We start from the raw sequence: 12,343 nt of genomic DNA on the forward strand, positions 1-12,343 counted from the left end.
GCTGCATTTTCTAAAATTATTTTTCTTCATCCAGTTATGGTTGTACCTTACATTGTGTCCGAAGATATGTATTTTTATGGCACTTTCAGTACTTTCACTTGGCTAGCATTAAAACTGCAGCTTGGATTGTTCCCTCTGTTGCTTTCACTGGATGTTTTCTCTTTTTTATTTAGATACAAAGAGCAGCATTATTGTAATTAAATCCTTCTCTAGCATATTAGGAATTAAAGCTGACATCGTTTCACTAGAGTTAAAAAAGAGTCTGTCCCTAAATTCTGACACTGTAGTCATTGTTTTGGCATTTTTACTGTATCTTATTTTTCTCTTTTTCCCAAACTTTCATTGAAAATGAGAGCTTTTTAGTTTGAATCTCAAAAGATCCAGGTGCTGTCTGATAGATGTGTGTTAAAGCATTCACTTGGAATTTCTGTTCCTTTTCTACTTTTGAAGAAATAAATGCGGAAGGTTACAGGCAAATAGAAAAACAATACAAAGCCATGGCTGTACTTTCCAAAGAACTAGCAGTATAATTTTGCATGTCACAAAGCAATACTTTACTTGAACTCAGAGAGCAGTCTTTCATTTCATCACATTTCATAATTTCACTTTCTTTTAAAAATGATGTTCTTCTCAAGCTGCTCACAGACATGGACACTGCTAGTGCTCCTTGATCGGGTCCTTGTAAGTTCAGGTTTATAGTCTCAAAAATTATATTTCAGTTACGTAGCACATTCTGAGCTAACTTAATTGCTGTAGTCCGAATTGACAGTGGTTGTGGACTTGGTGCCTGGATTATCACAGGCTAGTTGCATCAGTGTTAAGATATGCGGAGTCAGTACCCTATGTTTTAAGATGCTTTCAAAATATTATGTCAAGTACGGCAGCCATTTTGGCACAGTGGCCTCTAGAGCAAGAAGTTGTAGTAATAGTAGTACTCTTGCTGTTGGAAGTGTGTAATATGATATATTTTGGACCAAATATGTTGAACGTATGTGTTGTCTTCCTTCTGCCATACTCCATCCGCTTCTCTGTCTGGTGACTATAATTTACATTAGTCTCTGTTGCAAATTCTCAAAGGCTCTCTTTGATTTGATAGTGTGAAATGAGTTCCATTTTAGAGGGCTGAAAGTGAAAGAAAGTATTGGATGAGGCTGTTGTACCAGTTTGGAAGTTCCCCCTTTCTTAATTCATGAGAGCTTATTTTACTGCAGACTTTGTGATGTCCTCTGCAGAATATGGCAGGGCAGCCTCTAGGAAAGCTCTCCTGGAGGATAAATGTTCCTCTTCCGCAGAGACCAGATTTGTAAAACACGTTTTATCTGGAGTTTTAAGCTTGTATTTCATCATATTGCTTGTGCAGAGCAATGTTGTGTTTGTCATTTGTGGACTGCTTGAAAAGGTTATTTACAAGCAGTCCAATTTCAAGTGTGTCAGCTACAGGAGAGCTGAGTAAAATAGAAAAGTGAAATAAGACATTAATAAAACTTGCTAGAGATTAAAGAGATTTAAAAAAAGTTTTCCATTTTCTTTTCAGTAATTTCAAAACCCAGCTTAACAGAATACTTTATAAAATCATAGAATCATTAATGTTGGGAAGACTGCTAAGATCATCCAGCACAGCCATCAACCCATAACCTCCATGTCCACTAAACCATATCCCTCAGTGCCATATCTCTGTTTCTTGAATGCCTTCAGGGATGGTGACTCCACTACCTCCCTGGGCAGCCTGTGCTAATACCTCACTGCTCTTTCTGGGAAGAATTTGTTTTCCTAATGTCCAACGTGAATATTTCTGTTATTTTCATTTTCCAGCAAAAGAGTACTTTGAGTGATTAGAAGTGTCATTTGCCTTGACAAAATGAGACCGTTAACTTCTACATCCCCTTTCAATAATGAGGAAGAAGAGGCTAGTTTAATTCTGTAATTCCAGAGGCATAGAGCTAATGGGTGTCATCATTGAGACTGAAGGATGTTGCTAGAACTTTGAATCTGACCCATATGCAAGAAACCATTTGGATTTATTATTTGCTGTTGGTTCCATCAACACAGAATTCTCCCAGGATTAGTGTTACATGTTCTTTATTGGCTACAATTTGGTCAGCATGAGCTGGGGTTTAAATTCATAAATCCAATTTAGAGTAATATGATCTTCCAGTTTCTTAGAACTGCATCTGCAGACATATGAATTAGTTAGATAGCTCACTAAATATATAGTTAGATACCCATATGACAAATGAAAATGTTCTAGCTGTTTGACTTTAGTCACCCACCTGTGACTCAGGTGCACCTCTTCTGAAAAGATTAATACCTATCTTATGTGTAGGGCTGTTCCGTGATTTTGGATGAAGATACCTCAGCTCTCTCACTGGAAAGTTCGAAGCTTTAGATCTGATATCCTTGGTGAGGGTGGCCTCTCACCTTCTGCATAACAAGCTATTGGGTAGGGCACTAACAAGCATGTGAAAGACTGTTGAGCCTATATTCTTCATAGCCTGAATGACACTGAGCCCATATCTGTAAAAACTCTATGAGCCGCTGCTTGTATAGAAACCTGAGGTACTGCATTTTTCATCCTTCTTGCTGGAAAACCATTTGCAAGAAGGCACTCAAGTATATTGGGACCTGATAGAGGACAGATGTGAGAAAGGCTGTCCCTACCCTAGATAATAGGGTCTTCAGCTGGAAGCTAATGTAGCAGTAATTCCAGCTCTCCAAAATCTTCATTAGATTGTTGCTGCATTAAAAACCAAATCAAAGGCCTTTAGGAAAACATTTCTGAGGTTCTACCGTAAGACTGAACTTGTCCACTACCTAGTTCAGTTCTACCAAATAATTTCAAATGGATATAGGAGAAACAGCTTTAGATTTGGTAATGAATGTTTGGTGCAAATATTTGTAAATGCAGATAATAGAAAAGGTAATATATATTTTAAAAAAATCCTATCACAGGAAAGATGGAGCCAATGCTAAAAAGAAATAGATGGTGTCACCATTGTTCCTGTTAATTTCTGTGTCAAATTAAAAGAAAGCAAAGGCTTTGTTGTGTATATTAATACAGGTTTTCTTCTCAACTACAGGAAAGTGAGAGATGCAACTGGAGTCGATATTAATATGCGTGTAGGAGTGCACTCTGGAAATGTACTTTGTGGAGTTATTGGGCTACAGAAGTGGCAATACGATGTGTGGTCGCACGATGTCACTCTGGCAAATCACATGGAAGCTGGAGGGGTCCCAGGGTAAGAGGCTTCTCTGTTAGCCTTTGTACACACGAGTCTTTGTTCTGTGGGGACACATGCAGGTACCGTGTCTTTGGTCATCAAGCCTCATGAAGAATACTAGAATAATTCTTAGTGTTGTCTTTAAAGAAATGGATACATAGCATTTCCTGTGATTTAAGGAGTATTTTTGTGGATGGAAACCATTAGATTTATGTCTATTAGAACTTCTGAAAATGAGATTACAGAGATTGCAAATGAAGTGAGCAGTGCATCAAAAGTATTTCAGAAAGCTAGTAAAAAAGAGATTGATCAGCTTCCAGTTATACTCTTGATCAATGTTCGTGATTCTGTCATTCTTTTAAAATATAATTTCAGCCGTGTTCACATCACTTCAGTCACCTTGGCACATTTGAATGGAGCTTACAAAGTGGAAGATGGGGATGGAGATGTGAGGGACCCATATCTGAAAGAGCATAATGTTAAGACTTACTTTGTAATCAATCCTAAGGTTAGTAGTGCTTCTGTTTTGTGGGCAGTCCTAGTTATTTTTGAGCAGGACCACTAATCTCTTTATTGAATAATTTACTGCCATAATATATTGATCAGAGCTATTACTGATTTCTTCAAATGCATGTTTGCATTGCCAATCTTTCCCGCTCTTCAGAAATAAGTCTCTGATATTTCCCAGCAATATCATTACGAATTGTGGATTCTTAGCTTCTCTCCATTTTCAAGTTCCTAAGCATGCAGATAAGTGGTAGCAGATGATGCATTCGTGCTTCTGTGTGATATCATTTTTTATTTTCTGTCAACCAGGGAGAGAAGCGAAGTCCTCAGCACCACATTAGACCTCGACATACTCTTGATGGAGCCAAAATGAGAGCTTCTGTCCGCATGACCCGGTACCTGGAATCTTGGGGAGCAGCCAAGCCATTTGCACACTTGCACCACAGGGACAGCATGACCACTGAAAACGGCAAGATTAGCACAACAGTAGGGGCCTACTTATGTCATTTTGTACAATTTAGCAGTATTTGAAAGAAAAAAAGGTGCTCACTGCTAAATACCTGGTTATTTCTGATGGAGAAAAGTACATGCATTTGTACTGGACAAAAGCCCAAGGAAGTTTCTAGGAGATTTTCCATTGGGTTATGAGTTTTGGATTAGATTTTGAAGAGCTGTATTTTCCTTGTAGTGCATGTCTGAATCGTAAGAACTGAAGTGTACTTAACAAAATGCATGATTTTGCCCTCTGAGCTTGTGCCATAGTCACAGCATGTCAAATGGCTGCTGTTCACAATGTGGAAACAGATTCTGAATGTGAAGCCAGATTGCAATACCTTTAGGAAGAAGTACTTTTCATGCAGAGACAATTCCTGAAATTTAATGATTATTTAGCAACATATTGCATTTGGGATGTGGCCAAATGTAGAGCAAATGCTATGAAGTTAGAATATTCCTGTGTACCTGGACTGGACCTTTTAAGAACCTAGTCTCTGGGAACCAAATCGATGCATACTGTAACATCAACCAGTTGAAGGTGCACTAACCAAACTGTAAACTGAAGCTAAGAGCCTGAGTATCACAATGCTATTGTATGTCACATCTCCAACACTGAGCAGAAAATATTTCTTTTTAATTTTATCATCACTATCTTATTGCTGTCAGTAAGACAGTTTCTATCTTGCACGTCACGTTATTCTACTTCTAAAAAGCACAAATTTAGAGATAAATTCTAAGTGTTTTGAACATTAGCATTCACTCCTGTTTCCATTATATATGAGAGCATAACCACCTAACCAATCTTGTTCAATAAATACAGTGCATCAGAATGTGGATTATGACATGTTCATTATAGAAAGTACCCAACTGTCACTATTCATCACAAAATAAAGGTAGTTTTGATGGCTGCTATTCCTCATCAATAATAATAATGTCCATAGCCCGTACTTGGCCACTCAGGTTTGTTTTTTCAAGACCACTTAATATTATTTTTTTCCTGAAGCTGGCAGGAGTTTGGGCTGTATTACAACAGTAATATATAACGGTTACTTTGAAGCAGTAACTTTCTAGTAAAGAAAAACATTTTTGGATTCTGGTGGTTGTATTGCTAATTTATTGCTTATTATGATGGATCATTTTGTGTCTGGATCATTCCATTTTCACCATTGGCTGGATTTTTCTTTTAAGAGTTTTAATCTAATGCTAAAAGTATTTGTATTAGAAAAATTTTTCCTCACTTGACCCTGTTTTCAACACTAATTTTAAAGTGAATTCACATTAATTATGTTGTCAAAGTATATTATAGTTAAGAGGTATTTTCTTTTGTCTTTTATTAGGATGTTCCCATGGGGCAGTATCATTTTCAGCGTTGCAGAGAGAGGTAAATTGGTTTTAAAAAAAAATCAATTATTCACGTAAATTCCATATACATATATATATATATATGTGTATGTATATTTGTATTTTTATAGGTATAAGACATACTTTCAAGAGAGAGCAATTTCTTATTCAGATTACTTTTTGAACTGATGCCTCACAGATAAAAAGAGCTATGAAAACAGATTTTGCAGATATTTAAGAATTGTGAATATACTTCCTTCTAACAAATAAGCATTATTCAGAATTATTATGTTAGTGGCTCCTGTTTACTTCTGCTAACATCTCGCTTGTTCTTTGTGCAGAAAGTGGTGTACAGGAAAATTGAGAGAGGAGATAGAGTGGGGAAGAAAACAGAAGTTGCAAAGGGTTTTTAGTAAATTGTGTTATAACAGCTAATAATATGGACTGAAAAGCATATTTTGTGAATTGCTTTGTATTTGCATTGTTTATTATTTCAAAGTTTATAGTGTTTATAGTGTTTGCAGTAGTATTTTGTGGACCTTCTGTAGTACTTTTGCTATGCAAAATATTTGCAAAATCACATCAATTTTTTTTATTCCCCTGCTTGTTGTTTCAGTGACTAGGCCAACTCTGAGCAAAGATCACTTTCTCAAAAAAAATGCTGAATGCTGAAATCTTTCATTTTTATTTAAATGACCCGATAAGACTTTACATAATGTCTTCATTTCAAAATTATAAGAAGCATTGCAAATACATAGGAAAGTTTGAAAGAGCCACTGAAAAATTTCTATTGTTATTATCTTTGGTTATGCAGACAAGTCATTCTATCTACTCCTTCCCCATCGTGAACAGGGTTGCCCAAGGAGGCTGTGGATGCCCCATCCCTGCATGCATTCAAGGCCAGGCTGGATGTGGCTCTGGGCAGCCTGGTCTGGTGGTTGGCGACCCTGCACATAGCAGGGGGGTTGAAACTAGATGATCTTTGTGGTCCTTTTCAACCCAGGCCATTCTATGATTCTGTGATCTCCCTGCATGGTAGGTCTCATTAATCAAAATAGAGGTTACTGAGGAACAGTGCAAATACATGAAGTATTCCTAAATTTCAGAAGTTGAACAAGTTTTGACCATGTATGCATTATATTAATAAACAACATCTCTGGTTTTTAAACCCAGCATGTATGTTTGGACAGTATCTCCAGAGAATGTAAGTCAGCCTAGTAGTAAGAAGTACGTTCCAGAATGTATGAACAGGTACAAACATTGCCATGCTTGTTGATAGCATGCTATTGAAAGCAGTTTCTAGAAATGATTACTAGAGTCTCCTGTCTGTACTGAGGTATATAGCTAAAATTTTAGGTGTGCAAGTTTGTCATTCTCCAAGGATAGCGCTGAAATGGTGATAAGCCATCTGAAAATCAGTATTTTATTAGAATATGAAAATGTGAGTTTTGAAGCCTGACTATAGGTTTCCGTTTGTGGCAGTCAATCTTACCCACTTACATGGTATATTGATAGGGGTATGCCAGGAATGCTAAGTGTTATTAGATAATGTCTCCTTCTGTGTGGTTATTCCTCATGGGTGGAATGGTCCATATGTGAAAAATAAGCTGCAAACTCTTACTCAATCTCTGCAGCATTGAGTAGGCATGAAAACAGTTGAGTTGTTCAAAGCTACTGAAAATATATGAATATTAGTTTCTCGATGCGTGTGAATCCTGCAACAAGTTACTGTTTATTGGAAAATAACCCAAAAGCTTGATGTAGAAGTTGTTCCGTTGTACCTTTGAAAGTTTTGGATTTGTAGGTTAGGGAAATTCTGATAAGCTAGAAGTCAAATTTCAGATCTGAATGGTTAAAATGTGTTATTAAGTTAACATAAAATTTTAAGTTTTCAAGGCGCAGAGATATAATCAAGCAATACTTGAAATATAATGGCTGTAAGGAGAGTGCTGCTGCTGAAAGAACTGGTGATGTTTGTACTTATCAAAGGCAAACCCTCTGCTGGGTTTATGATGAGTGCAGTGAAAATAAGACTATTTTTTCATTGCAGTTATGTTCTATGTTATAAAAAGGGGGACAAGGCACATGCTTAAAACATTTCAGTCTTGATGTTCATACTTCTTACTAAAAATAAAGTATTTCCAAGACAAGAAGAGTAAGCAGACTTTCTGTAGGAAATGTTTATTATACACTAACACACTATTAGTCATCATACAGTCCTGACAAGGATATTTAAAAATGGTTGCAATAAATGTTTTCTGAATTGGAGCATATTTCTGTTGTTTTTTATTAAATTCATGCCACTGAGGAGGACTTTCTCTCAAATTTAATCTCCTATCGTTTCTTAAAGAAGTTTGGTGTTCTTCGTAACTGCTCCCAAATGTTGGTTGATTGATTGATAGAGGGAGAAGTGGAGCAGACTTTTTTTGTCAAGAGCTTAGGAGGCTCAGTGTGTGAAGCCTGTAGAAGCTTTTGCAACATAAATGTTGACCACATATTACATAAATGTTTATTTTTAAGGTTTATTAACAAAATGTAGTGATTTTAATTTCTCACATTTTTCGTTTCAGAACAAAATCTCAGAAAAGAAGATTTGAAGAGGAACTGAATGAGAGGATGATTCAGGCCATTGATGGAATTAACGCTCAAAAGTATGTTTCTATCCTCTGTTGTCTACTTGATTCAGCTTTGACATAAATCTGTAATAGCAGGTAGCATGTACTATTTCTCCCTCCCATGTTCACAGAGCATTCTTGAATGAGTAAATGTAGCACTGCTGCTAGGCCACAAAGCTCTGCACGTTGTAAAGGATGTACAGTACCATTTAATACTACATGGGATGAGACATTGCCTGTGAACCGTGGTATGACAGAGGTTTTGGCTTACCTTGATTTTCATAACAAAGGTATTTTTGTCTCTTTAACTTCACAATCATAGCTGTTACTCTACTGAATTATGTTATCTGAGAGCAGAGAAATATGACATAAAAATAACCAACTCAAGAATCAGAATGATGTGAAAATTAATGCTTCACAATTGTTACAGAAACATCTCCTCAGAATTATGAACTTTCCCTTAACTTGTAGTTTAATATTTCCCTCTCTTGGTTGCTTGGTTGAATTCTTAGACTAGGCTATGCTTGATGGTCCATTGAAATGACTGGGAGGGGCAACATGCATGTGTTGCTTTTGTGTTCTGGGAAGTACTGGAGGTGGTATTGATGTTCTATGCTGGTGAATGGATAAGACTGAGAGAAAAATCAATACCAATCCAAAAGAAATGTGCAGGTTTCTTTTATGTCTCTGATGAAATGAGATAATTACTCTAGAACAATGTGGATAATGATAGAGAAAAACATGCAATTCATCACTGTATTTCTGTTACTCAGAATCTTAATTAGCTAGGTATTACTCCTAATTATTAAATGTTCATATATCATGTTTGCTTTGTTGTTTTTTTTTTTGTTGCTTGTTTGGGTTTTTTTACATCTGTTAGTTCTGTTATAAGATACTTTTAGGAAAATATTTTTTAGTCATTATCTGTAGGTCATACAAATATACAGAGAAAGAGGAGTCATCAGATAGACAAAGACTTCTGATTATACCAGACTTGCTTAAAACAGCTGTGCAAATTTTGACAGATTTCACGTTTCCTCAGCTAAGTGAGCTCTAAAAACGATGATTTGATATCAAAGGAGAAACATATTGTTGTCTTGGTTTCAGCTGAGACAGAGGTGTGGTTTTTTTTCTTCATAATGTCTGGTATGATGCTATGTTCTGGCACTGGGAGAAAAACAGTGCTGATAACACACTGATGGTTTAGTCATTGCTGAGCAGTGCTATATGGAGTCAACATTTCAACTTCTTGTACTGTCCCGCTGGTGAGGGGAGCTGAGGAGCACAAGGAGAAGGAGGGGACAGAACCAGGGCAGGTGACCTAAAATGTCCAAAAGGATATTCCATATGACATCACATAAAAAAAAAACAAACAAACAGAAAACTGAGTGGAGTTGGCCAGGAGGACAGCTGCTTCTGTCCACAGAGTGGCTGGGCATCACTTGGCAGGTGGTGAACAATTGTGTTGTGCATCACTTATTTTGTAAATGTGTATTATGTTATTGTCATTACTGTTATCTTCTTTTCCTTTTCTGTCTGTAAATAGTTTTTGTCTCAACCCACTATTTCTAATTTTTATTGTTATTATTATTATTATTATTGTTATTATTTCTCCCATCCCACTGGGAAGGAGGAATGAGTGAATGACTGCATGATGTTTAGCTGCCTGCCGAGTTAATCCACAACAATTGTACATATACATTAGGAGAAATTATCATTACTCCGTGGGAAACCACACTAAGTGGCCTTGTTTGAGAAGGGGGGTTGTACAGGATGACCTGCAGAGGTCTTTTACCTTAGAGAGTATGTGTCTTACTGAATTCTCAGAAAATCTGTGGCTTATTTAATTAGTGAATACATTCAGAGAAACTTAGGAACAAGAGAGATAAAACAAAAGTTGCTGCAAAAGCTTCAATTCATTTTGTGAACTAAACAGGGAACTATGGATGGGTAAGGAATGATTTTACAAATAACACAGACAGCATAGATGCCTTCCAAAACTAGGTTCTTTACCTTGATCTTGGAGGAATATATCACTCAAGACAGGTTATTCAATCGGTTATTCCAGAACAACTATAAACTACAGGAAAGTGTTAATTACCCAAACAGGAAGTTAATTTGATAATATTTTAACTACATGAATCTTAATCAGAAAGAAAAAAAAAAAAAAAAAGTAGATTAAAACATAATATATGTTTTGGACATGAAACTAATCACATTTTTTTTTTTTAATTATTTCACTTCGTTTGTGCCTGTGTAATGTTTTTGGGGGACTCAACCACTGCCTGCTCTCCTGCTGCTTCATGCAACACAGATGTCTTTGCACAGCTCTGCCAAGTGCCTCATGTACACATCAAGGGTGACTCAGGGCTTCTGCATTCAATTTCATCTTCTGGAATGCAGATGAAACCATGATCTCTAAGAAGCAGGGTCATGGGCTTTTGGGATGATTGAGAGCAGTAGATCTAGTTGGCATTGCTCCTTGAAAGGCCATGTGAGAAGGGTTAGGACCTTCTTATTCAATACTATTCTAGATAAAGAAAGGTACAGATTTAGAAGAAGGAATAAGGAACACCAAGTTTTTCTCTTTCAGCCATAGCTATCAGATGTGCATCCTGCATAGGACAAGTTGGTTAGCTATGGCTATACCACCTTGGTGATCAGGGGACTTTTATTGGACATGTGGTAGATGGATCAGAATCTAAATAAATATCTACAGAGAGAGCTAAACTAAAATTATTTTGCTATTTGGTAAGTAGGTGACTATGTTAAAAAGATACATTCTCTTTCCTTTTTCTGGCTGCTATGGTTTAAACATGTTGTCTACCAGACTAGGCCTTTAAAACCATGCACCCTTGTCTATGAGTCTGTCTTTGTTGTTCCTTGAACTGCAAGGGAATCCAAACATAGATGTGTTAGCTTCCTGGATGGCATATCTCCACGTAGCTGTAGGTATTTGGGACTTCTAGGCTCATCAGGGAGTCAGACAGCAGGCAGGATTTTGAAGCCCTTATTACTCTGCTAAAAAAATCCCTACCTTTGTGCACCATCTCCTAAGCTTATTCTTCATTTATACTTGTCTGTGCTGCCCTCCATACCTGCTGAATCTTTCTGTTGGCTCTCCTATTTTCCACATCTTCTGGATGATGCCTTGCCTGCTTACTTGCTTTTAATCCCACAAAACCTTTTCTCTAAATCTTGCTCGCCTTCTTTTCGTTGATGTCATTTTTCTTCTTTCATCTGTTCCTACAGATTTTGCTATAGAATAAAACGTTTTGTCAGTATGGATGGATAGGTCTCTTGCTTTGATTTCTGGTGCCTGCCATGAAGATAGCTGATAGCACTGGTAATATGGAAATTGGACATGCAGTCCCTCAGTCCCTTAAAAAATGGTGTATTTTAAGTCTGTCTGGAAGATGGATGTGAAAGGGTAGAACATGTTTGCTGAAAGTGAAAGATTCTGGAACCTTTTTTTTTTTTTTTTTTTTTTTTTAACTGAAGTGAGAAATCACTGTTGAGTGTTTGTGAAACTGAGATTTTTCAAAAGGCAGGCATAGTCAATTATTGACCTTTTTTCACAAAAACAACAAGAGACAGCTATGACCTCAAGGCCGCCTCCTACCAGAAGAAAGACTGAAGTTGCAGGGCAGAAATGCAGAGTTACTAAAGCTTTCTAGAAATTCCTTTAAAATTCTTTAAAAGTATCAGTATGATTTTACTGAGCTCTTGAACATGTGAGCTAGTTGTAGGGAGTACAAGGCAGCATTTGCTCTAAGTGCTATTAGTGTGATCAAACGTGCACAGACCAGATTAGGCCTTAGAGAGCAGCTCATGCAGGTCATGGTCCAAAGACTGACACTGGTTAAAGACAAAAACAGTTCACTTTTCTTTAATAATGTTTTTTACATTTGCTTTTAGAATGAGTGTAATTTATCTGCCATTCTTACCTATTGTAAAAGTATGTTTTTAAAAGATAACTTGTGAAGATGGGACCAGATGGCCTCCAGAGGTCCCTTCCAACCTAAAACTGTTCTGTGAAAGTCATATATACCAGTGATCTGTGAAAGGTTTGCTTTTATCTCTGTGCACCATTTTTTTCTGTGCCCTGCAGTATTACAGTATTTTGGATATGAGTGGTATGTCACTGTGAGAATTATATCATGGAAA

General features: G+C 36.8%; 1 protein-coding gene across 1 annotated transcript in view; it reads left to right on the top strand.

Annotated features, from left to right (window-relative positions):
* Positions 1 to 12,343, top strand: part of ADCY2 (adenylate cyclase 2) — a gene marked incomplete at both ends in the record, with an annotated part of 203,697 nt that overhangs the window by 133,195 nt on the left and 58,159 nt on the right. Inside the window, 5 exons of the mRNA XM_079533799.1 lie at positions 3,078 to 3,236; positions 3,594 to 3,726; positions 4,035 to 4,211; positions 5,558 to 5,601; positions 8,132 to 8,212. Of these exons, the coding sequence (XP_079389925.1) occupies positions 3,078 to 3,236; positions 3,594 to 3,726; positions 4,035 to 4,211; positions 5,558 to 5,601; positions 8,132 to 8,212 (594 nt within the window). The remainder of the gene's footprint in view (positions 1 to 3,077; positions 3,237 to 3,593; positions 3,727 to 4,034; positions 4,212 to 5,557; positions 5,602 to 8,131; positions 8,213 to 12,343) is intronic.

The sequence above is a fragment of the Tetrao urogallus genome (assembly GCF_951394365.1).
Source record: "Tetrao urogallus genome assembly, chromosome: 3".
Taxonomy (NCBI): Eukaryota; Metazoa; Chordata; class Aves; order Galliformes; family Phasianidae; genus Tetrao; species Tetrao urogallus.